The sequence below is a fragment of the Furipterus horrens genome, unplaced genomic scaffold (assembly GCF_987537825.1).
Source record: "Furipterus horrens unplaced genomic scaffold, mFurHor1.1.pri manual_scaffold_11, whole genome shotgun sequence".
NCBI lineage: Eukaryota > Metazoa > Chordata > Mammalia > Chiroptera > Furipteridae > Furipterus > Furipterus horrens.
The window spans coordinates 84,768,144-84,794,375 of NW_028327181.1; the positions used below are offsets into that span (position 1 = coordinate 84,768,144).

Below are 26,232 nucleotides of genomic sequence, written 5' to 3' on the forward strand. Positions count from 1 at the left end.
AGCTTTTCAGTTTGATGTAGTCTACTTGTTTATTTTTGGTTTTGTTGTTTTGTTTTTGATATCAAATCCAAAATAGCACAGCCAAGATGGATGTCAAGGAGCTTTCTGCATATTTAGTCTCCTAGGAGATTATGTTTCAGGTTTCGTGTTCACGGCTTTAATCTATTTTGAGTTTATTTGTGTAGGGTTTAAGATAGTGATGCAATGATCCCACACCGTTTGTGGAGAGATTATCCTTTCCCTGTTGTATATTCTTGGTTCTGTTGTTGTAAATGAATTGGCCATGTATGTGTGGGATGTGTGGGTTTACTTGTAGGCTCTCTATTCCACTGATGTTCTTTTATGCTATATTGTTTTGATTACTATAGCTCTGAAATATAGTTTGAAATCAGGAAGCATGGTGCCTCCAGCTTTATTCTTCCTCAATATTGCTTTGGTTATTTGAGATCTTTTGTGGTTCCATACAAATTTTAGGATGGTTTATTTCTCAGAAAAATGGCATTGGAATTTTGATGAGGATTGCACTGAATCTGTAGATTGCTTTGGGTAGTATGAACATTGTAACAATATTATATTTTCCAAAACATTAGCACAAAATATCTTTCCATTTGTGTGTTCAACTTCTTTCGTTAATTCCTTAAAGTTTTCAGTGCATAGGTCTTTCAACTCCCTGGTTAAACTCATACTAAGGTATTTCACTTTTTTTCATGTAACTATACATAGGATTGTTTTATTAATTTATCTTTCTGATAGTTATTATTATATAAAAACAACTGATTTTTGTATAATGACTTTGCATTCTGAAACTTTACTGAATTTCTTTTGTAAGTCCTATCAGTATTTTGGTGGTTTTTAAGGTTTTCTAAACAAATATCACGTCATCTGCAAATAATGACAATCTTACTTCTTTCTTTCTGATTTGAATGCCTTTTCTTTCTTTGTCTTGATTAATTGGTCTGGCTAGGACTTCCAGTACAATGTTGAATAAAAGCAGCGAGAGCGGGCCTCCTTGTCTTCCTCCTGATATGCAAAGAAGATTTTTCAGCTTTTCGGCATTGGATCTGATGTTAACTGTGGCCTTGTCCTATAGGGACTTAATTATGTTGAGGTATGTTGCCCCTGTGCCCAATTTGTTGAGAGTTGTTTTCTTTTTAATCATAAAAGGATGCTGAATTTTGTCAAATGCTTTTTCTTCATGTATTGAGATAGTCATATGATTTTTATCCTTCATTTTGTTAACGTGGTGTACCACTGATTGATTTGTGATGCTGAACCATCCTAGTATCCCCGGAATAAATCCCACTTGATCATGGTATATGATCCTTTTCGTGTACTATTGAATTTGGTTTGCTAATATTTTTAAAAAGATTTTATTTATTTATTTTTAGAGAGAAGGGAAGGGAGGGAGAAAGAGAGGGAGAGAAACATCTATGTGAGAAACATGATCGGTTGCCTCTCGCATGTGCCCAACCCAGGATGGAACCTGCAAACGGGGCATGTGACCATACTGGGAATTGAACTGGCAATCTTTCTGTTTGCAAGACAACACTCAGTCCACTGAACCACACCTGTGAGGGCTGGGTTGCTAATAATTTATTGAGGATTTTTGCATCCATGTTCATCAGGGATATTGGCCTGTTAAATTAATTTTCTTGTAGTGTCCTTGTCTGGTTTTGGCTTTGAAAAATTAATTTGGAAATGATCCTTCTTCTTCCATTTTTTGGAAGAGACTGAGGACTGGTATTAATTCTTCTTTAATTGTTTAGAAACATATAACCCAAAGATTTACACATAGGAAATTTATTTATTCTTACCTAGTACAGTAAAAAACTTAGAAACCAAAATGTTTCATTGAAGTTTAGAAAAACAAATGATTCAGACAATATCTATGTTTTGAAACATATTTAACGACTAAAGGAAACCTGCTGATAATAATAGATACTAAGTTATTTATCAAAATATTAAAAATTGTATGTGGGGAACAAAATTATTCAAGTTTACTTAATACTTTTTTGTATTTTCAAAAATTTCTAGGAAGATCATGTACACATAAGCAGGACAAACTTTTAAATGGAACTCCAATAAGTGACAAATGTATTGAACCACAGAACCCTCCTTCTCCTTCCCACCCAAAGAGGGCCAGGGCTAAGACTCCTCCGCCTCTCTGTTTTCCCTCCTCTCCCCAGCACGGGAAGCAGGAATTCTGCAGGTTTTCCTCCAGTGTCAGCACAGCCATAGCTTCTCACGGGTCTGGCTTTCTAGCCACACTCCACTTAACTTTTATTAAAAACCTCACAAATGAAACGAGGCCCCTTCTAAGTTTTTCTGTGACCTTGGTTTCAAGAAATTAAAGGTCTGAGGAAAACAAAGTCCAGGTTTTGGGGGAAACCATGTGGGTGGAACACCAAGCCGGTGCGAGACAGGTTTTCAAAGTGCTATGCCCTGCGGCAGGGTAGTTTTCAATAAACATAAGTAGGGAATATTTAAATAGCACCCAATTTACTTTTTATTCTCATAAAAAGGGAGGGATGAAAGAGTGGAGGTGCAGCTATGGCTCCATTAAAAGCCACAGCTGAACCACCAGTGGAGGTACTTGAAATATGTATTATATACAACTTGTGATAATAGAAAATTCACAGCTTTTCCCTCTTCTCAGCTATGCCTGGATTCATGATACAATCTGGTACATGACTGAAGGCCATTACTTACTTGGACCAGGAAATCCCTACGTTTCTACAGTGGTGCCTTGTCCACCCATCAGAAGCTTACATTAAGAAGGCACAGTTACTTTGATAAGCTATACATAAGATAAAATATCTAAGTATCATTTTAATGGAGAGGACAAATATTTTTCACTTCATTAAAGTCTTCAGATACCCTGAAAAAATAAAGATGCTTAAATAACGTCCTTTAATGAAGCAGGAACAGATAAGGCAATGCAGAGAATCTCTCACAAAGTGTCATGCAACACCTGATTTGGAGCTCAAGGCACCAACAGAGACCCTAAGTAAACGACAGTTATTGGGCCCAATGACTGATGAAGTATGATCCCTAAGAGTAGATTTGAAAAGCAGAGATCTCAATCCCCCAAGGTTGCTTGAAATGGCAATTACTGATGTTTCAGCGCGCTTGTCCTGTGTTTTCAAATGAAGCAGTCAAAAATAAGCCTGTAATATTCTGTCCTTACTTTGATTTCAGCTGAAAAGTTTTTTTAAAATAACAGCAGAAAAGTGTGTCTTGGTTACTCCTCGGTCAATGATTTGTCTCCTAGAAGCCTGGAATTATGCTTAAAGCTCAACATCTCTGCCAACATGAGAGTGTGGTGGGGGAGGTGGAGTGGGAGGGAGGAGATCAAGCCCACCCAACTCCTGGAAATTTTAAAGAAATGATAAAACTTTCCAAGAGAAATAGTCATTTTGGTAAATGAAACCGTTTGTAACCTTAGAGGTTTTTTTCTTTCCCTCTAACATATCATAAAAAAAAATCCACACTAAGCTCTAATAGGCTATAAAGCTTTGGCTTTTAGAAGGGTCAACAAGAGCTAAAACCACTAATGTCGCCCTGGAAGAAGGAAGAGTGGAGGGGTAGTGACGCCCCAACCCTCCCATGATCCCAAAGAAAACTCTCACCCAGGCTGAGGCCCATCTGCCGAATGTATGCCAAGGACAAGTTTTACGGCCATGCTAAAATCTTCTGTGCTTATAAGCAGTGTCATAAAAATAATGACATGCTCAGCATCCTTGGAAGTCTTTCACTTACAGAGAATTATGAAAGAGAATTATTAAAATAGAAAGCTCAAAGCTAGGAGGGAGAACTAGAAACAGAAGACAAACAAACAGAGTCAGAAACAAACGTAAGCAGCCAGTCTAACATGCTGAGGAGAGTGGTCGCCTGCACGTATCTGACAAACAAAATGGCTCCATTTCTTCATATTTTGTACACCGAGCAAATTTTATTTACATGAAAAAAAAATTAGACCAAAGTCAAATACATTTGGGGAGAATTCGTTTTGAGAGCCTTCTTTTTTTAAGATAAGCTTGAGGAGTGAATTCTCATTCTGTAGTCCTCTTCAAAAACCCAATGAAATGGTTCATTTCTGTTCAGTAGAGAAGTCAACATGTTTCTCATTAAGCCACAGGGATAGTTGCCTTCTCTCTAAAGGACTGTCAGAATTGCCTTGAAATACTACAAATGTACCCTAACAGTACAGGATCACAGATTTTTTAATCCACAGGGACTTTGAACATCTAATTTAGCAATCTCACTGTAGAAATCAACTGAGGATCAGGAATTGTCATACTGTCAAAATCTAAAAATGGAAGAAATGAATGGTAGAGAAGGAGGGGATGGGGTAATGATTGCTGGTATTTAGATCATTACCTGAAATACCAGAATCTAATTTATTTGAAAATATCCTCAAAGAAAATCACCTATCATTTAAAAAATACAAGATCTGGAATGAAACTGCCTGGCCTTCAAGCCGGGACCTACCACTTTTCTAAGTGTGTTTTCTCAAGTATAAATGAGGACAATAGTATGGCCATTCTCAATAGTGTGGTCATGAGGAATAAATATATATAAAGAGCAAAACAAAACCTCTGGGATATAGTAAAAGCATTATTATTATTATTATTATTATTATTTTGCAATAAAGTAACAAAAAGTGAACTAACATTTAATGAGTTTTTGTTATGTACCTGAACTATGGTCAGAAGCTATAAAAATGCTACATGTATCTATTAATTTTCACAACATAGGCTATAGGTGTTTTGTACTCTTCTTGAGGACAAAAAGACCAGGTCATATACCTGGTTAGCTATAGAAACAGAAATCAAACTACACTTGACCACAAGATCTGTGCACTTCTATAACACATCTGTCCTTTCTAGAAATGCATTTATCAAATATTTATTTTAATAAATATCTATATTAAAATATTCATGACAAAGAAATTCAGATGGCACTGTCAATTAAGTATATTGTACTTAATTTCTCTAAGCCATAGCTCTTTTTCTGAAAAAAGGAAATTACTGGTAATACCTTTACCTAACAGGATTTTTCTGACGACTAAAGAGGGTAATGCATGCGAAAGGCTTAGCACAGTACATTAAGCAATCAAATGTTACCAAAACCCACTCTTATTCATTATATATAGAATTTAATATGCAGCACAGAAATTGTATGGGTTTCATATAACACAAGATTTAAGTAGAGATGTTGAATATCCTATTTATTTCCTTTTAATTCTATAACTTTCCCAAACTACATAGTCTACTTAGGTTTCTTTCATAAGCAAGGAAGCACGTAATTCAAAATTATATTAATTTACATGAATTTTCATGATCATAATCTCAAAATACTTCTGTTTGTCAAGAACATCTAATTTGCATATAGCTGTTTTTGTGAATGTTAATGGTACTATATTCATTGATATTTTTTAGTAATTTCTTTTTATTCTTAAAAATATTTGTTAAAAATAAACCACATCCTGGCTGGTGTGACTCAGTCAGTGGATTGAGTACCAGCTGCGAACTGAGAGGTTGACGGTTCAATTCACAGTCAGGGCACTTGCCTGGGTTGCAGGCCAGGTCCCCAGTTGGGATCTGAACAGCTCTTACAAGTTTCAAAGAAGCTAAGAACTCCTAGATCTTTATAGTAATAAATATTGTAGTGTAAAAAAGTCCTTTGTCCTTTGGGAATCCCCATTCATATGTGATTCTATGATAGAAGATCAAGGTGTCAGGTCCATTAGAATCAGGGTTTTGGGGGACTTTTTTAATGCTTTAATCCATAAAAGCATTTTTTCAATTTTTAATTGAAAAAGCAATTAAGAATATTTCTAAGAGAAATATAATCACTTTTGCCATCCTCTCTCAGTCCCCAATTATAGGCTAAATTGTGAGTTTCAAACACTAGTATTCCTTTAGTTTGCATTTTCTCACAAGTAGATGGAAAAGAAAGGTGACCTTGGGTAATCACCATTCTTTAGTGAAAGCCTTTTTCAGTTTGAAAAAACATTACCCGATAGACAGTGGCTTTTTTGGCTGAAAATAAATGCCTATTGCTTAAAAGGTAAGAGTCTGTCTGTGAGCTGCAGAGAGATCTAGCTGAGCCATGAAGGCGAGACAGCTGTCGATCATCAAAACCTCCTCAAGGAGTTTGGCAGGGGCCCCTTAAAACAGTGGTGCCACTCAGAAGAGTTGGTGCTGTCTTCTGCTGGTGCTGCCTATGACATATGTATTAATTATATGACAGAAGGAATATGGAAGGAGAGTTCCTATGTCAGATACACACCCTGCTTGCTACCTGCTGACTGTAAGAAGAAAATCAAGGTAGGCTACATGGCCAATATGCTGTTTTATACCCTGGAAAAAGTGAGGGTTTCACAGATTCATATCTTTGCTCTACCACCTGTTAGCTTTGTGACAATTGACAAGTTATTTAATATTCTTTAACCTCAGTTTCTTCATTTGTATAAACAAACAATAATAACTTGCCATAGGAACCTGTCAAATTCTGAGAACTCCTGTTAGGTATTAAAAAGTTTTGTTTATGTTTTTCATGGATAATACCCACACATATTCTAAACACTAAAGTGACAGAGTCTCCTCACTTGTGTTCTCCAGTCACTCAGTTCCCCTCCTATGTCTAGTCAGATGCAAAAATTTGGTTTCAATATTCCACGCTGAAATGTTGAATTCATTAACATTTATTGAGTGCCTATTACGTGTCAGAACCGTTCAGGGTGCTGTGGGGAGCACCGAGATGAGTTCACAGTCTACAATGGGAAATGGTTCCCAACTAACTTTAATATGAGGTGATAAACACAACAGTAAAAGTTTAAAAACAGAGTGGAGAGTAATTAATTTAACCAATGGGGGTATATTGGAATAAAGGGTAAAATTAGGAACAGGTTTGAAGGTCAACAAAAAGTTTCAGACACTGTTAACAAAAATTTCCTAAGGCCTCGCTGGCTTAAGCTCCCTGGTTGAGAAACTGGGACCCTATGTGGCTATAACATTTCAGACTTTGGAAAAGCCAGCTTGATAAGAGAATGGCAAGGGATTACTGTGGATGTGGTTAAGTGTCCTCTTTAGGTATAAAAACAGAGGCTACAAGTCTTCCCTTCTCAAACATGCAAGCATTCCTCGTGTGAAAAGCTATATAAACTCATCTAAAGAAGGGAGTACTAACTGAGTTCAATTAGTTTCAAATGAAACTTTTGTTCTTTTCTACCACCTTCACACTGAGCATTTACAGAATAACTGTAGTCTCTCCAACATTCTTAGAACACCAAAATAAGACAGGTTGAAGACTCAAGATACCACATCCCACAGGGCTGCCTAGAGCACATGTACAAGTCACTCAAATGCAGTGACATGGCCAAAATGGTGTCAATTCTCAACAAAACCTTTTGGCTTAATGGAAGTGAGGTCACATTCCTATATGCCAATATCCTGGGCCCATGACTAAGAGGGGCTAGCTTAAAAGACAGCCCCGAATATCCGTACAGTGTTAAGTCTGAAAGTTAGCTTAGTGACCAGAAGACAAAAGTAAGGCCATTCTTTTCAGTGGAAGTTTGCCAGGCTTGAAAACAGATCCCAGAAAGCAGGCATTTGCTGCAGTTCAGATAACCTTAAAACATACATTCCCATGCCAGTCTAATAAGACCAAAACACAATTGAGTTGAGGGTCATAATCCTTTTATTTGTATTATCTGGTTTTATAAAAGCTATCAAAGGTGAGAAACATACTACTTAAACATAATAATGCTTTTTTAAATTAACGTAAAAAATGCTCTGTAAAATATTTCAACTCATCACCATTTACCAAGGACCCAAAGAGAGGAAATGTGATCGTAAACATAAATAAGGGCAACCCTAATGCGAGGCTCTAGGTGAAGATTAAGTTTTCTAGGTTTAAGTGAGGGAATGGAGATATAAACATGCAGCATTATTATATTTTCATCACTTTATGGTATATTAAAGTCTTATTTTTATGAGAAATCAACAATGCAGCAAGTATTGATTAACTGCTCTATGGCAGGCACAGTCCCGAGCATGCGGAAATACAAGGCAGCTCTTGTTCTCAAGAAGCCTTCTACCAAAAGGCGTTATTACGTTCTCCCTCTTGGCCAAAGCACCCTACACAGTGTAGTACAATAATAATGCCATCTTAAGCCAAGAAGTGACAGAGGAATCAGGATCCACATCTGCTGTTAAGTGACTTTATGTCTGTAGTTTTACTACTTTCAGGTGGCAAATTAACCTCAATCGAAATATACTTAAATGCATGGGTAAAAATCTGACTCAGGATTTGCTACCAGTATTGTCTCCTTCTCTTCAGTCTTGCCCCTGGATCATGAATGCCATTAATATCTGCTTACACCATTTCTTTTCTCAGCATACATTTAGCTGCAGGAAAAGATCAAATGCAAACGTGTTATTATTTAAGCTACACCTCAAATTAAGTATTTGGATCAATGGAAAAAATTCATTTTTGATATTCAAAAAATCCCAATCACAAGCTGCATAACATTAAAGTCACGATTTTGCAGAGTACCAGGATAGCATGAGAGGTGAGATGCAGACTTCGGCAGGCCAAATCCTAAAGATACAATGTTCTAATCCCATAAGAATACCCTGTTCTGTGATTATTATGATAGCCTTCAAAATACTATTCAAGTATAGAAGGAAGGACAAAGCCTCTATTTTTCTTCTCTCCATTCACAACTTAGCCCCAAAGTTCTGAATTTAGGCATTTTCTGTAACAATAAGCTACCTTTATAACGTCTAGATAATTATAGGTCCGGGTCAAGAACTCTAAACCATATTGATTACATCTCTATGCAAAAAGGACCCTCCAGCGCTGTTTGTACCCACTATAACAGGGACAGCTTTTAAGTATCTGTCACACTAAGAATTTCCAGTTCTATCAATGCCAGAAATGGAAAGCCAAGTCAGGCCTGTCAGTTGTTGCCTGGAGCAATAAGGACAAACTGGGAATTCATCATACTGGAACTTCATCTGCCAGCTGCATTCACACATTTTCACCACCTGAATAGTTGATTCTCTTCAACTCCCACGTGCCTCATTTCAGCTTACAGTGTTTTGAAATGAATATTTGATTAGGCAGGGTAAGAAGAGGTCTGGACTTAATCTGAGGTGTCACCATAATGCACTTTAAGTAATTTTAAGTATCCAGAGCTAGGTGTCTTAGGTCCCACTTCTTTCATATTTCTGAAATGGACCTGTGATCCTAATTAAATATGATTAAATGAGATGAGCCACATGATAACACCTAGCACAGTTATGGGGAGGGGCACAGAGACATTTATCAGTAAATACTTGTTTCCCATATCTTTTACTTAAAAAATAAATGAATAAATATCCTAAAGATTTCTCATAGATCATCCGGAGACATCAAAGAAACTTAAAAATCACCATAATTTTGTCAAAGCTCTAAAATTTCACCCAAATATAAACCTAACAAAGAACCACAGGCTTCTAAAATTACTTCATGACTTTTAGATATCAACAGTTTAACTGATATGCTTAGGTGCAGTTTTCTTTGTGTTTATCCTATTTAGGGTACACAGAGCTTCTTGAAACTTTTAGTGGGTATCTTTAATCAATGTTCTAAAATTCTCAGCCCTTCTTTTCTTCTGCCTTAGTTACTCCTGCTTGTCATCCATGTGTGACAATTACAAATGTCAGACAGTTTAATATTAACTCCCATACTTCTTACACTGAGTTCTGCTTCAGTACTGATAATTTTTGACTTGTTTGTGAGTCTCCAATCCTTTTTTCTTCTGCATGCAGTCAGCTGTTTTAAGCTCATTCAATGAATTATTTAAGACCTTATATTTTTTCAGATTAGAAAGACAAGAATGTTTGATATCATTTCTAGTCAACGTTTTGTACTACAGGTCTAAGCAAGTATCATGGGGGTAAAGAAATAAAAGGTAAAAAGATTGAAAAGAAATAAAGCCATTTTTATTTGCAGATAACATGATAACATGATTGCATAGTAGAAAATTTAAAGGAATCTACTAGAATACATAAATTTAGAAAGATTTCCGGATACAAGTTCAACATACAAAAAATACTGTAGCCTATATTCTATAAAAAACATGAAAGATGAAATAAAATACACTATAATGCCATCAAAATATCAAATAATTGAAATAAATAGTAGAAAAATATGTTTCAGACTTCTACACAGAAACTGAACAAATATTAGGAGAAATTAAAGAAGCCAAAATAAATGGATAGCTATAAAAGGATCATGTATTGAAGGACTTAATAATTATGTTACTTCTCCCAAATTTGATTTATAAATCCAGTGGAACTATAATCAAATCTCATCTAAATTTCTGTAGAGATATATAGTTAGTGTGTAAGTGTATGAGCACGCGCACGCACACACACACACACACACACACATATCAATATATTGGTGGTTTTCAAACGTATTTTTGAATCAGGACCCCTTTGTATTCCTAAAAACGGAGAACTCCAAAGAGCTTCGGCTTATGTGCATTACATCCATCAACATTGAAAACACTTTTTAACTCATTGAAAACAATAAACCCTTCGTGCATTAACATAAATGATGTTTTCACTTTTGGGGTAGAAAATTTCAAGATAGACAACAGGTGGATTCTCACATCAGCTTATCCATTCAATCTGTTGTGAAATGTTGTTTGTGTGAAGTATGAAGACAAGTTGGCCTCACTCAAAAATGAAAGATGGACCTTTTCATATTCAGGGGGTAGTCATCTTTAATATGACACTTAAGTCAGTTGCAATGATACCTGAAATCCTATGAATTAACTTTTCTATTCTTTTATATTAAAACCCTTTTTCCTATTTTAAGCTTGGAATAAGTCCATTATTCATACATAATTTTGTAATATCATGAAACTGGTCATTTTGAAAATACTGCAGGTCTTCCAAATGTTGATTTATCATATGATAAAAACACACCACCACCTATCTCATCAAAAATCTCTTTAAATATTAGCAACTTGGTAAGCAAACAGTGGTAGATACACGTGAATACGTGATGTTCAAATTTCCAATTTTCAAGTAAAGACTAGAATTTTATCATTGGTAATAAATGTCAGTTTTTGGTTTTTCGGATTTTTTTTTTTTTGAATGGCTGGCTTATTTTATTTTTGAGAAACTGTCTGCCAAATACCTGTATCTGAATAAGCTCAGTTTGTTGGTTGGTCTTTGAGATAAAATGGTTGCTAGGTAAATTCATAACCATCAGACAAGTGTATTTCCTCAGCACAACCATCATGAATAATGATATAGAGAATCAAAAGAAGTGCACAAGCAGCAAATTTAATAAAGTTAATTTATTAAATTTTTTTTAAAAATTTATAATAAATGTCATGATTTTTACTTTACCAAAGATATTCTTAAGTAATTAGAGCTTCTTTAAAAAATGTGAGTCACATCAGCTACAAGTACAGTTTGGCGACACTGCTTTTACTATGCCAAAGTTCCAGCAGTTTTATCTACTACTGCTTCAGTACCATCTTTATTTAAACGTCAACACAGTATTTTTTAAAAGGCAAATAATGACTTCACATATTTATGAAAAATTTTTGCTCACAGGCTGCATGAAATTGTCTTGGAGATTCTAGAGGTCCAATGGCCACACCATGAACCACTGGTATGTATGTTCATATACATGTGTGTAGGAATGTAAAGAACCTGAAATAGCCAAGGCATTAACCTGTTAGATTTTAAGCTATAATAATTAAATCAGTATGATAATTGTGTAAAGTTCAATAAAAACCAATGGAACAGAATAGATAACCCAGAAAAACATGATTTTTTAAAAAAGGCATCACTGAAATTCATTGGGGGAAAGGCATATATATATATATATATATATATATATATATATATATATATATTTAAAATTTTCACCCAAGAATATGTTTCTCAATGATTTTAGAGTGAGAAAGGGGGCAGGGGGGAGAAAGAGACAAAGAGACAGCCAGACAGGCATCTATGGGAGAGAAAAACATGGATTGGTTGCCTCTGTATGCACTCCAATGAGGGATTAAACCTGCAACCTAGGTATGTACCTTGACTGGGAATTGAACCTTGACTGGGAATTGAACCTGCAATCTTTTGGTTTATGGGATGACACTCCAACCAACTGAGACTCCCAGCCAGGACAAAGAATGTCTTTTTGATAAATAGTGCTCGAACAACTGGATATCTGTACGGAAGAAACTAACCATTGATCCTTGTCTTATATCATAATACGAAATAATTTGAAAAGGATTGTAGAGATAAACACAATGGCCAAAACTAGAGAAAAGCATCACTTCATGACTGAAAGGAAAAAACCTTTTATGAAAAGCATAAAAGGAAAAACAATGAAAAAACTGGACTCCTCGTCAAAAAGATCAATAAGAAAGTGAAAAGGCAATAAAATGAAAGGAAATATTTTGAAAATATCTGACAAAAGACATACGTCCAGAATATTTAAAGAACACCTGAAATTCAAAACAGACAATAAACCCAATAAAAGTTAGTGAAAGACTTTTATAAATTCATTATAAAAGGAGACATTCAAATGACCAGTAAGAACTCAGGGTGGGGCAAATGTAGGTTTACAGTTATTCACAGGGAAAATAATACCATAATTAATAAGTAATAATACAAGAATGAACTCTGTTTTGTGTACTCACAATTATAAACCTCCTTTTGCCCCACCTATATCTGAGGAGCTCAATATCAGTAATCACCAGAGAAAACCAAATTAAAATCACAGTTTATACTCACTGGAATGGCTCACACATTGCTGTTTTTTTTTTAGATTGTACTTATTTTTAGAGAAAGAGGCAGGGAGGGAGAGAGGGAGAGAAACACCAATGTGTGAGAAAGATACATCAATTGATTGCCTCACGGCCCCAACGGCAACCTGGCCCACAACCCAGGCATGTGCCCTGACTGGGAATCGAATCAGGGACCTTTCAGTTTGCAGGACGACAGCCAACCCACTGAGCCATACCAGTCAGGCTCACGCATTGCTGTTAAGAGTGAAAACTGGTATAATCATTTTGGAATACTTTCTTGGCAGTTCCTAATAAAGCTAAACATATGCCTACTTTGTCAGACAACAATTCCAGTCCTAGGTTTATTATGCCCAAAAGCATATGTTTAAAAAAAAAAGAAGAAGACATGTACAGGAAAGTTCAAAGCAGCTTTATTCATAATAAGCCTGAAACTGCAAATAACAGGACAATGGATACATAAAGCTGTGTTATATTCATACTGCACTGCAATTCTTTTTTTTAAATGACCTAGTGATACAGGTAGCACCTGGATGAGTCTCAAAAACATGAAGTTGAGTAGAAGAAGCCAGACACAAAAGAGCAGGTACAGAATGATTCCATTTACATGCAGGTCAATGTAGACAAAGCTAATCTGTGATGATAAAAGTCAGAGAGGCAATCTATGGTCACAGGTTATATTCACTTGAAGGAGCTTAAGGGAACTTTCTGGAATGATAAAGGTATCCTAATTTTGATCTGGGTGGTGATTACCTGGGTATAAAAATTCAAGCTGTATGATTAAGATGTGTGCATGTTTGTCATATGTAAATTCTACCCTAATGTTTAAAAATTCTTCAAAGGTAATCCAAAGTCCACACCTCTCAATTTTTTAAGCTGGGAGTTTAGAAATAACCTACCTCGAGTCCCTCAATTTATGGAAGAAAGCCTTCGGTTTTGAAGCAATATGCCGAACATATAGTTACAGGCAGAGCTGAGCCTAGAACCGATGACTCAAAAGTTACTAGTCACGATTCTTTCCACTACACTTAGCTTCCAAAACAAGACTTTTCCCAGGAACAATTATTTTCACTTTGATTATTTGCTTTAGCTTTGCTCTGACAGTTTTCAACAATATCCAGGGGACCATCATGAGCTCTGGTTCCGACGGGTTGCCCGGGTGAGGTCCCAGGCTGCTTTTTAATTGCTCACTGGGCTTCCATATTCAATGGAGGGAGGCTCTTTTGTTTGTTTCTAAGTTTATAGATGACACCTTTGAGCCTAAGCCTCTCAGGCTCTTGGACACAATTTAAAATAGTGTGGCACTAACAGTTTGACACTAATGTCACTAAGACAAATGGAATTCCCGGTTCAGACTTAAACAAATTCTAATACTTCCCCCAATATTGTCCCTCTGCCACCACAGTCTCAGGCAACAGACTACATAAATAGTCCAGCCTTGTATTAAAGATATAGTAATAAAGGTACAAAAATGAAAAGTTGGGTCTTTTAGCTAAAAAGTCCCATGCAAATGTGTGGTGCTGTGGTATATCAACAGTAGGAAGAATTCCATCAATTCCTTCTGAAAATGCTTAGGAAAGACTTCAAGTCACGACAAGGACTTGGTGCTTGCAATAGAGAAAGCAAAGGCAAGGTTTGGGTTGACACAAAGATTTATTCAAAGAAGCAATGTGTCATCAGAAAAAACTTTCCCAACAGCTTCTTCTACTTCTGTTTACAGTTTCTTCATCTTCAAGTGGGGCAATCATTTGTTTCTTAATTGTGCTGAGCTAAGTTTTTCCACATTGTTAAGCTGAGTTTCATCTTCTACCATCCTATAAATATTAGAAAGAAGAATGAGAGGAAGATTTAAATCAGAAGGAGAGCTGTGTGGCTCAGGACTTTCCTGTTGGGCAAATCAGGTCTTTTCCTATGTTCTTAATCTCTGAAACTTACTTTTCACTTGATAAAGGCAGTGTGTTTTCATTAGATTAGAGAGGAAATAATACATACACTTTCTCATTTCTAATAAAAAAGCCAATCTTAATACCTGAGTTTGAACATTTACTAACTGTTCCACGTAGAAATAGTGTCAAAATAAAATCACTGGCCTCCTTTCCTCCGTCTGAGGGACTGCTCACAGGTCAAGACTAAGCCTTCTTTCAATTTCACCCTCATCCATAATCCTCTTACTGATCCCACACAGGCTTTGAATACCCAAGGTACAAGAATGCTAGTGGTTTTCGACACCTTATAATCACAAAGACTATCTGGAACTCTCTTAAATGGAAACCACATCACTTATTTGAAGAAACACTTCAGTATTTCAAAAGAACGTATGTCCTTTATATCTGGAAATTATTTTAGGCAATAAATTGAACACATCCTTGCCAAAAAAAGGTGAAACAAATTTTTGCACAGGTTTCAGCACAAGTTCAAGACCACAATTCTAACGGCATGGCTTCTGTCACTCAGCTTCAGTTTTAAAATCCTGGAGCTCAGTGGCCTCACCATGGTATACTGAATGAATGACATTCCTTAAAAAATCTCTTGGCTTCTTACCCCCAGCTTCTCTTGTGTCTCTGGTGACTAGAATACAGCAACTAAGTTTGCCTGCCTCAGATTGGACAGTGAGATAGAATCGTTGGGAATATCCCCCCCAGCCCCCAGTGCATCAGGAAAATCTCTGTAAGGTAAACACATGCCTCTATAAGAATGTTCCTCCAGCAGATATTTGCTTAAATAATCTCCTTTGTTGCCTGCCCCATCGTATTATACTTCTCTAATACGTGCTACTTGTTTTTTAAAGATCTGATGTACTGAACGCCAAAAACATAAAACAGGGACAGATGACTATTATAAAATCAATCAAATCAAACCACTCTGGATTTTTTTTTTTTAAGTATAACATTTTCTTCAGTAGACAAGTTATCATGATGGAAAAAACTGGGTGCTGGAAAATTGTCTCCTGAATTAAGTTCATAAAAACTATTTAGATTACTTTAATTGTACAAAAAAAATAATATTTCTGTTTAGTCAAGAACAACAAAATACCAAGCCTATAACTTCATCCCTGCTTACTGAAAAGCTTGATTAACACTATATACCTTATGTAACAAAGTCTGCGCTTACGGACAAGAACCCACTTTACTTATCTGTCACAATTTTCCTTCTTCTATTGTCGCCTTCCTCGGGAATGTATGTAAATGCTGCTCCCACCATTTCCAGTAACATTTTTCTCTTATCAAATTCTTACTTTAGTAGACTGACAAAGATGTCTGCCCTTCATACAAGCCAGGAATAAATTTGTTTTTAAATCTCAGTTGCTTTGAGTTCTTTATTAATAAACATCAATTTCCACAGTAAAACTATAAACCAGGACAAACATACTTGATATAAACCAGACCCTAGATTTTCTGTGTGGGTGACTCAAAAGCAACTAGTTTTAAGTTATCCAATGGATACAGCCTACGTGGTTTGGAACAAGAACATCGGTCACCAGTGTGGGAAACAAAGCTTCAACAGGACACGGACAGCTGTCTCTTTTCCCATCAGGGATCGCACACTTTCATAAAAGAAATGACAATCAATGGGGAGAAACTCCTAGGTACCTAACCAAAAGGAGTGAACAAAGAAACAGATAATAAGCAATTTGTGCAGTGCTTTGTCTAGAAATACTGCCTAAAATTCAGAGACATTGATGTTAATCTTAATTGGCTGGACACACGAAAATGGAGCCATTTCTTTAAATCCCATTTCCTCTGGGTAGCAGCCTGTGTGTAACAGTAAAACGCTATAAAATCCGTTTCCAGAATGGTCTTCTACTTAGTTAAGAAGGGAACATCTCACAATTATCTAAGTTCAAAATCTTAGGTAGGATAGTGTCTTCCAAATCATCAAGATCAGATGAAACATGTTATGTGAATAACACCTGCTTTAAAAAGCAGTTATAAACCTGCTGCATCTAAAAAACACATATTTATATTGAGAAACAAAAACCTGCTTCAGAGGTATTCAAAAGCATAGAATTACATTGTACCTAACCCTGGCTGGTTTGGCTCAGTGGATTGAGCGTCGGCCTGCGAGCTAAGTTCGCTGGTTCGATCTTCCAGTCAGGGCACATCAGAGAAGGAAAACTCTGACTCCAAAAAACCTCCGCTGCCTTGCGGCATACCTCTTCAGGGGAAAGGCTAAGGGAGTAAACCCCGACAGAAAATCCGGAGCCGGAGTCCCTAAGGCGGTTTGAGGTTGTAGTCAACACCGGCAACTCCTGCGGCGCACCTGAAGCCAAGCTGTATTGACTCCGTCTTTCCCTTGGACCCTTCAGCTGCGAAGAGAGGGGGGGTCTGCTGCATGGGCAACAGCAGACCCTCCATATCACCCTGCCCAGGCTCTGTAGCTTCAGCTTCACTGGAGAGGACACTCCAGCGACATCGCAAGATGTCGATTCAACACGGGAGGAGACAGATACCGTGTCACTCCCGAGTCGGACTGCACAGCCATTCTCGGCGGTGCAGATGGACTCTTAAGAAGCTACACCATCGTCTCTCGAGACGGACGGCTGCCGACGACGACGACGACGACGACATTGTACCTAAGTCAGCTAAGTTAATAACTTAAAAACACATACTTTAGGAAATGTATTCTGTGGGAAGGAGTGAAGCACAGATATACTAGGTGATCAAGAAATTGTGGGGAGAAAAATTCTTAGCAAAAATGCCACGACTCTGCTGATCTCTTTTTGCTTCAACAGAATAACATTCCCAGATTAACACACAGATATCTAAGACAACAAGCAAAGGTTTAAATAAACTATTTTCACTTTGAGAGTTGTTACAATCAAAAGGTTTAATCAAATCGCATTACATTTTTAAATTCTATGCCTCTGAAAAGTGATTGTATGAAAAACAATTATATCACCACTAGTTTAAACAGAAAGAGCAAGAGTTGTCACTAAAATAGAGGGACAGCTATGAAATCTGCCACAGGAACAATTAAAAAGATAACACATTCCGCCATACAAAAAGCTTGAAGGTAACACAAAGCAATGAAGTCCCATCAGAGGAGGTGCCACAGTGGTCACATCTCTAAGCAAAGGCAATCAATAACTCCAAATAAACATATTCATAATATGCAGCTGACTCCAATGCAGGGGTCATAGTCAGGGAGGGAAGCACTTTCTGGTTCAAGAGCAATTACAAAAATTAGACTCTTTTTTTTTTTTCCTGGAAGGCAGTGCCTCATTAGGATGTGTCTGGAGTCTTGGAAGCTTGACTACCCTACATTCTCCTACAAATGGACCTTGAGAGCTTGTTTGGAGGTTCTAGCAGGGGAGCACAGCTACTCGTATACCCTTGACCGAAGATGGGTCCTCCCCTCTAGTTGGGAAGGTCGTCCTCTTCAACTGAGTGCGCACCAAGCGCGCAGCTTTGGGAGGGACGCACATGGATTGGCGAGGGAGGAAGGGGACACCCGCCTAGCCAGCCAGATCAGTCGAATAAGCAATCAATGGGGTGACAGATGTGGCAGCCGGATCGCCCTCACATCCTAGACTCTTTTTAACAGAAGAATCTAAACCAGAATTTTCCCATTAACTTTGTCTAAAGAATCCAAACAATTTAGCCTCTGTCATGTTAAATATCAATAGAAAAGTCTGATACATCAGTGGTCTTATCAAATAAAGTAGAGAAAGTTTCCCCAAGAAAACATTATTTATTCACTTAAAAAATGTATGGAACAAAAGGGGTCCAAACCATTTGATAGGTAGCGAATTATGTATAAAAGTTCAATTCCTCATCTATGGGGTTTCTTTAGCTCAAAGTCAGAGAATGCAGCACACACATTTCATTGATCTGGCTGTCTTCCAGAAAGGAACTATGACTGTCTAGAATGAAAATAGTCCTAGAAAAGTAACAACAGAACTTAGTCACTAAAATTCCTTTCTCTCCTCAGAAGATCAGTGCTTCCAGGCAGAAGCTCAGAGCTATATAACAATACACTAGAAACTCCTACAATGTTTCTCTGATGGAAATAAAGTAAGTCAAGAGCAAAGATCTAATTCCTTATTCTAACATCAACTTTAAAACTCTTCTTGCAGCAGTTAAATAAATACGGTTCTAATGACTCACTGAAGTTCCTCTCTATGGCATGAGACAACTTTACGAAGAGCCAAAATGAAGACAGTGCCACATGATAGATAAGGAGTATTTCATTACTTCAGACTACAGCACTAAATATGGCAACTTTTAATATTATACGTAGATGGTAACTGCTTCAGTTACATGCATTGCACTTGACTAGTGGCTAGTCTGTTGACCCTAAAACATTAATAATATGACCGTTTAACAATGTTAAAAAAAACCAACAAAGCCTAGTACTGTAATCTTTAATAAAATACTAAAATATATTATTTCCAGGATTCACAATTGTAAATGGTAATTCCAGATGAGCAGGATCTGTTAGCATTCTTAGCCTGACGCTACCAAGATTTATTAAGTCACCTCTCTCAACATCTCATTCAATGCCAGGAAGCAAGGACAGAGAGACGCATTTCAGTGCTTGTTTCCAAGGGTCGGCGTGGTTGCCCAGCTAAATCGAGGACAAGTGGGAGTCTTCTGCAGTTAAGAGCTTACATTAAAAGTGAAGGCACTGCACTGGATGTGGAGAGCTCAATCAGACACAAGATGCAATCCACAGACCAAAACAAATGAATAAATAAAACATTTTTAAAAATCATAAAGCAAAGAAAATGTACAAAAGCCATTAGCTTTCAAACTTCAAAATCCCTCCAAAGACAGAATCAGAAACAGAAGCTTTGGTCTTTGAAAAGCGACCTTCACAAATCAGTTTTGTGTTTGTTTCCATTTTCTTTCACAGTTTAAGCCTCAATCAAATCAGCAGTCTCTGGGGATTTTAACATTGCTGTAGATTAAAATCCTCTCTGACTCCACAGTTTTACTAATGCCAAGTATTTAATAGTTTTACTTGTAAGAGACTTTTGTTGATGAAACCCTGCTGTATGCTATCTTCAGATGCTCCACAGCTGTACCATAATAGAAAGCATCACTGTCCTTATTTTCTTTATCACTCTATTTAGAGATGAGAAAATTATTACGAACAGTTCTATATTTGGCAGAATGGCAGAAAGCAGTTTTACAATACTAATGTAGCAAGTATCACCTAACAAAGGCAGAGATCTACTTCCAGGTACTAATGATACATATCCGTGGCTTGGTTCCAAGGATAGGAAGTTAATAACTGTGATAGATAGACTAGAGTTAAGTTAATGAATTTCTAAACTTTATGCTTTCAATAATAAAACCATTTAAGCCTTAGCATTTGGACTCTCTACTTCCACAGATCAGGCACTTTGATACTCAACAGGTTGAGTAAATTGAATCCATATATTGTATTTACGTTCTCTGTCAAGGTTGCTTCTCCACATTTGAGAGATCAAAGGCAAAGCAGTCATCAACCCTGTAGCCTTCAATACTGTGTTCATTACAGTTAATCAAGTGCCAACTCCACCGCATCATTCACCAACCTTAACAATATTTAAATGCATGGCATTGTTTAGGAGCAAATACAGGCGTAGTATTGTTTTAAAACACACACACACACAGGCACGCACACACATCCTAAAACAAAACTAAACAAGAAAACAGAGAAAGGCAAAAAAAAAAAAAAAAAAAAAAAGATCATTCTTTATACTGTGCAAGAAGAGAAATTAACAATGCACAGCACTACCCAATGAGCATGTTGGAGGTGGTTTTCTACCTGAGGCAGCATCAATCACGGTGGAAATTCCCCTTCGATCAGAGACCGGACGGGATGACCCTGGCATGCTGACTGGGTCAGAGCGGACTGGCTGGATCCTGCAATGCAATTTAATTTAATTCACATATGTTACTGGCATCAAAACTGTCGCTTGCTGCAACAGACCTTAAATCAGAAATGCTGGAATAGCCCAATCCATTAAAGAACCATTCATTCTAAAATAAGGCAAACAGGAGAGCTGCAGTCCCTAACTCTTGCACAAGGCTAAAGCACAACAAACATATTCTATGCTCTGTTCCCCCTCTTCTCTTTGTTTGTTAAGTCAATAGGATTTAAGTGAGGGATTGAAAAACTGGCGTTTTTTAAAAATAATTATAATGGGAGAGGGAAAAAATACTTTATACAGAGACCTTTGGCTTTCACAAGGGACAACTGTGAAGAGTTTTAAGAATTCTCTAATTCATAAATAGTGCAATAGGTAGCAATGCCTTCTATAAAAGGCAGCAATACTAGATACACATATTTTAGTAACTCCCTTAATGAAAATATGCATAGGATAACAAAACTGTGTTGGGATGTGACTGCTAGCGGTTTAGCTAGAATTACTGTAGCTGAGTTACCTCCATAAAATTACCCATGAGCATGTAAGAGTCAATTAGAATCTTAGCAAAACTGCAATTTATTACATACCATTTCAAGTTGCTTATGCATGGTAAATCTAGAAATACCAAGGCGCTCTTTCTGGCTGTAATATTACAAATATAAAAATGCCTGCATGACTAAAAGATCTGAATATCCTGAGCAACTGAGAAGAATAAAAACTTGTTACAATAATGTATGCATAATTTTGGTAATTTGTTTATTCAGTAAATAGTTGCTGAATATTAACCACATATCACCATTACTCTAGCAACAAGCAGAAACAAAACACGAAATACAAGGTCTATGTGTGGATATACTATGGCACATTATAGCACATGGGCATTGGTGACTGATGCAAAAGAAAACTGGACGTGTGAAAATGAAGTAGGTAACAAAAGCTCCAAATGATGCGGTGGAGGAAAGAACAAATGTCCACAGCAGATCACGGAGACTTTGTGGAGCCGTAGCAGGAACTGCATCTGTATACAGAAACAGGATATGTACACCTGCAGAGGAACAAGAAGTGTCCTTTAAGCACAGAACTAGAACAGCAAGCCCTTGGATTTGTGACTGAGCATGACAAATGCGGGGCGCCGTGAAGATCAGGATTTGGCTGAAGTAGGCTGAAGTATGGAGTTCAGAGTGGATATTGGTGGAAGAGAAGAGATTGATAAGCACCATGGGACAGATTATATTGTAGAAGCCAGAAATGCCAAGTATAGACTGCAGAAAAAGAGTAGTTATTGAACGCACAATTTAAATGTATGTGTGTTCGCTGTGTGAAAGAAAGAAACGGGAGGGGGGTGCAAGACAATCCATTCGATCTCGCACTAGAAGTCAGACACGTTGATGTACAAGTACTGATCACTGCTAGAGTGGACTGCAGGGCGTATGACCCAATCATTCACTCAGCCCGCTTAATTTTCTAAACGAGTCATGGTAATGCATCCTCTCAGTGCAGAGATTAATTGGCTCTGGGATGGGTTGGTCTCAGAAAATTGGGACCAATGACAAAAGAGGAAGAGTTTACTTGAAATTTCTGCAAAAGATGTTTTCTGGTTTCTAAGAGAAACAAGAAGCTAGCCTGTTAGGTATGGTCAGTTGAGGCAAAGTGAAGCACCCTCCTGGTCTAAACAACTTAGCTAATAAATGTACTATTATTAACTCAATTTACAGTGGCGTTCCTAAATAAGCTGGAGTTGTGAGTGAGGTGTGGATGGTGCTATAGATGAAAGAAGACCGGCCGAGAATTAACATGTTGAAGCTCAGTCATAGACACATGGGATGCATTCTGTTATTCTCTAACTTTACATATGTTTCTATGTTTGAAAATTTTTCATAATAAAAACGACAAAAATAAAACAGACTGGCAGAGGTGATGGAAGCATTGTGAAGTTAAATAGTGGGGATTTTGACTATGTTAAAAACGAATGAATTGTAGAGTGAATTTTTATAGGTTTTTTCATTTGTTTTTATTTATTTTTGTCTTTTTCTTTATTTTTAATTGAATTCATTGGGGGTGACATTGGTTAATAAAATTAGGTTAAGTTTCAAGTGTACAACTCTGTAATACATCATCTGTATACTGCATTGTGCATTCACCACCCCAAGTAAATTTTATTAACCACATAATTTTTAGTCATATCTCTTGGGGCACAGTTGAGCCAAAGAAAAAAAACATAAACAAAGCTTCACAATTTAAAGGAGAAGAAGGTAAGACCAATAGCCATAGTGCCATTGTGCCATTGTGCCATTGTGCATAAGCCTAAAAAAATGGAAAGAAAAGGAAGGAGCTGGGATAGAGTGACAGTAAAGGAACGCAGAGAATATAAACAGCTGGATTTCTAATTGGATGCTGGGCTGAAAATGGTACTAAACAGGGCACTTAAAATTAAAATGGTGTGAGACTAATCTGAATTTCCCATCAAAACTGCGCTCTGATGGGGGTTGAGGTCTTAATCCAGGGAAAATATGCTCACATTTAAAACTATAACCAACAAGTGCAATCAGAATAAATTTAGAAACCTGTGGTCCAACATGAGAAGGGTTCTAAAGTTTATGTGTGTCCAATAAATAAGACAATATTCTAATTAAACATAAACAATTTAAAGTCGTTTAGGTAACAGATAGTGGGACCTCTTTAGTGTAAGAAAAAGAAAAGTCCCTGAGGAAAATTCTGGAAAATTTCAGGAAAGTGGCATTGTCTGAAGAAGTTAGATAGCTCTTAGACAAAGGACTGTGTCTAAAATAAAGAGTCACTAAGAAAGCTGGAGGTCACAAAACAAGGGAATAGTGCTGTGTCCTCTGAAGAAAAGAGACAGGGTCTTATTATAGCAGCAGATAACAGTCATCAGAAAAAAAAAAGAAATAAGGTCTTGTGAGAAGTGCTATGAAGAGTCTTATGGGTCATCTATTTTAAATGTCTTAGTATTAACATCTAGGTAACAGAATGACATAAACATGCATTGAGTCACTAAGTTGAATACAATTCAACATGATCCGCTGAAAATGGATTGACTATCTAAGCTAGAACTTATTTCACAATTTGCACCAGTGAAAATTGCTCTAGTACACACTATATTGTCAACTATTGCCTGATATCTTGGAGAAATTTTTAGAAAGCAAATGAAAATATCCTAGAAAAATAAAAGCATAAGGAATGGAAGGAAGAAATAAAATACAAAGCAAACTAAAAAACACTAAAACACTAAAAAAGGTATTAAAGAAGACATTTTCAATTATATAAATTATTCTTTAAAAAGGAAACATCTAGGCCTAATCCACTTCTACAATAGCTTTTGCTTTGTTATAAAGATTTGTTATCAATGTTGACAACATCTGACTGGGATACATTTCTCCATAATTTTAAAAAATAGATGCAATAAAAAGTGTAGAGGACTACATTAGATACCATGAAAGATATAGTATAGAACTTTTTTAAAAGAGAAGACATGGCAAGGGAAATTATACTGCATTAGACATTAGACTGAGCTTGGTGAACAAATAAAACTGCTAAGCAAACCTGAACTGCAAAAGTCATAAAGTGCTCAGCTGCATTAGAGAACAAAAACAAAAAAACCCCATGCTAATAAAAAAGCATACTTTGTAAACCTTGAATCATGATTCTTACAAGTGGGGATCAGAGAATATATATATATATATATATACATAAAAAGCTTTAAGTGAATTTGTATCAACACTTTCTCCTCCAAAAACATTTCAAAGCCTGAAAGAAGAAATCTGCAGGATTAGGACAGGTGTGTAGTTCAGTTAAAAGTTGAAACAGAAAGATCAGGAGGGTATCACCAAACTTTAGGCAATTAGAAATATGAGTGAGGCAACACAAAGTGAGATGGCTTTAAAAAGTGTAACGAACATAACATTTGGGGAAATATAATCCGATACACAAATATTTATTGGATACAATGAGCTCCCACACCTGATCCCCAGCAACAATAAGGAATCACAAATTACAGTGTGTGTGTTTTGCCATGTGACACCATGCCTAAATGGAAATGGAAATACTGTCTACAATGGTCATTACAAACGAGCACATTATCCAGTGAAATGACTCCCCTAGTTTTTATTTCTTACCTGAGACTGTTGAGATCAAGATCATCTGTATCGAAATCCAGAAGGGGCTGTGGAGTATCACTTGGACCGTGAGACTGCAGCACAGATGAACTGGAAGAGATGACGGTGGTTTGGCCTGAGGGGTGGATGGTTTTGAACTGGAACTGTGGACCCATCCACAGACGCCTATGGGGTCCAGTGTGCGTTACAATCTCTACCTGAAACAGATTAGAAATCATGATTCAAATGTGTTATGGCCTTTGAGAGCCTTTCATAATTTCCCCACCTAGTCTCTGAATAGAAACATACTTCAAGAAGCCCATTTTAACCAGTGAAAGAGGGACAGGGCTCCCACAGCTAAAGCTGATGATAATCACAGCCAAAATAGACATTCACTATGTTCCTCCTACAGGTTTTCACAAAAATAAACAAAAAAAATTTGTGTGTATATAAATATGTGTGTGTATAGACACACACATACATATGTAGGTAAATACACGCACACATAATACCCACACATATACAGAACAAAAATCACAGGAGAGTAAAAGGACCAGCTGCCTGTCTGATATAACTAGCATTAGCTCCCTAGGAACTGCCTTTTTCATTTATTCTAGACGTACTTACCACGCGGCGGGTGTGCACTGAGACGACACCTATAAATCCACAAATTAAAAGTAACTCCTTCACTGAGGATCAAGCTCACGACAAACTTGAAGTTGGTCTTAAACTATCCAAAGCGGGAGAAAAAAGATCTAAAATAATCTTCAACCCCCAAAGACCCATTTATTTCCAAATATTAAATATTATAATATTTACTATACTGCCCTCAAAATACCCTATAATCCACTTTTAAATTAGGAGAGTATGACATGTTTTCTGTCCAGCTAGATTTGTCTTCAAAATACCATTACTTATTTAGTGTTTTCTCAGCTATCATGTAGAGTGACACAGGTATTTTAAGGGCTGCAAAACAGTAAAAATAAAATGCTCTATGAATTTCATGCTCAGAATAGTAGACACTGGGTAAAACTTAAAAACATATATATTATATAATTTTAAAAATAAGCAACATGAATTAAGAAACTAAATATTGCAAACTTGCAGTGAAAGACTATTTCTCAGTGTCTTGTAATTGCTGCATCCACGTCTGTGTTCGTATTTTACAGAACTGACTTCCCATGTGCCTTCTTTTGCCCGGAGTTCCTTTATATTTAATCACATTTCTCTGATTGCAGTGATTAATTCTTAACAAAACATAACTGAAAAGGTTCACAGAGTGCAGCTCTGGGTTTGTAAGTCCTAAAGGGCAAAATAAGCATCGTGGTCTCGGAACAATATTCACATTCCCACTAATCGCGGGGAGACGCTACTCTGATTTAGGACAGTGATTTCTGATTCAAACAGTTGTATTCAGCAATGTAAATTAGGCCACAGAT

At 36.8% G+C, this 26,232-nt stretch overlaps 1 protein-coding gene across 12 annotated transcripts in view; it reads right to left on the reverse strand.

Moving 5' to 3' along the window:
* Positions 1-26,232, reverse strand: part of BCAS3 (BCAS3 microtubule associated cell migration factor) — a 489,419-nt gene that overhangs the window by 228,762 nt on the left and 234,425 nt on the right. For 10 of the 12 annotated variants that reach the window (XM_090257347.1, XM_090257345.1, XM_090257343.1 and 7 more), the window contains 2 exons: positions 24,815-25,011; positions 20,579-20,676 (listed from right to left, as the gene is read on the reverse strand). In XM_090257347.1, coding sequence (XP_090113473.1) covers positions 20,579-20,676; positions 24,815-25,011 — 295 coding nt within the window. Of the gene's footprint in view, positions 1-7,769; positions 8,415-13,252; positions 14,638-20,578; positions 20,677-24,814; positions 25,012-26,232 lie in introns of those variants that run through there. The other 2 variants (XM_090257350.1, XM_090257351.1) reach the window with 2 other exon arrangements.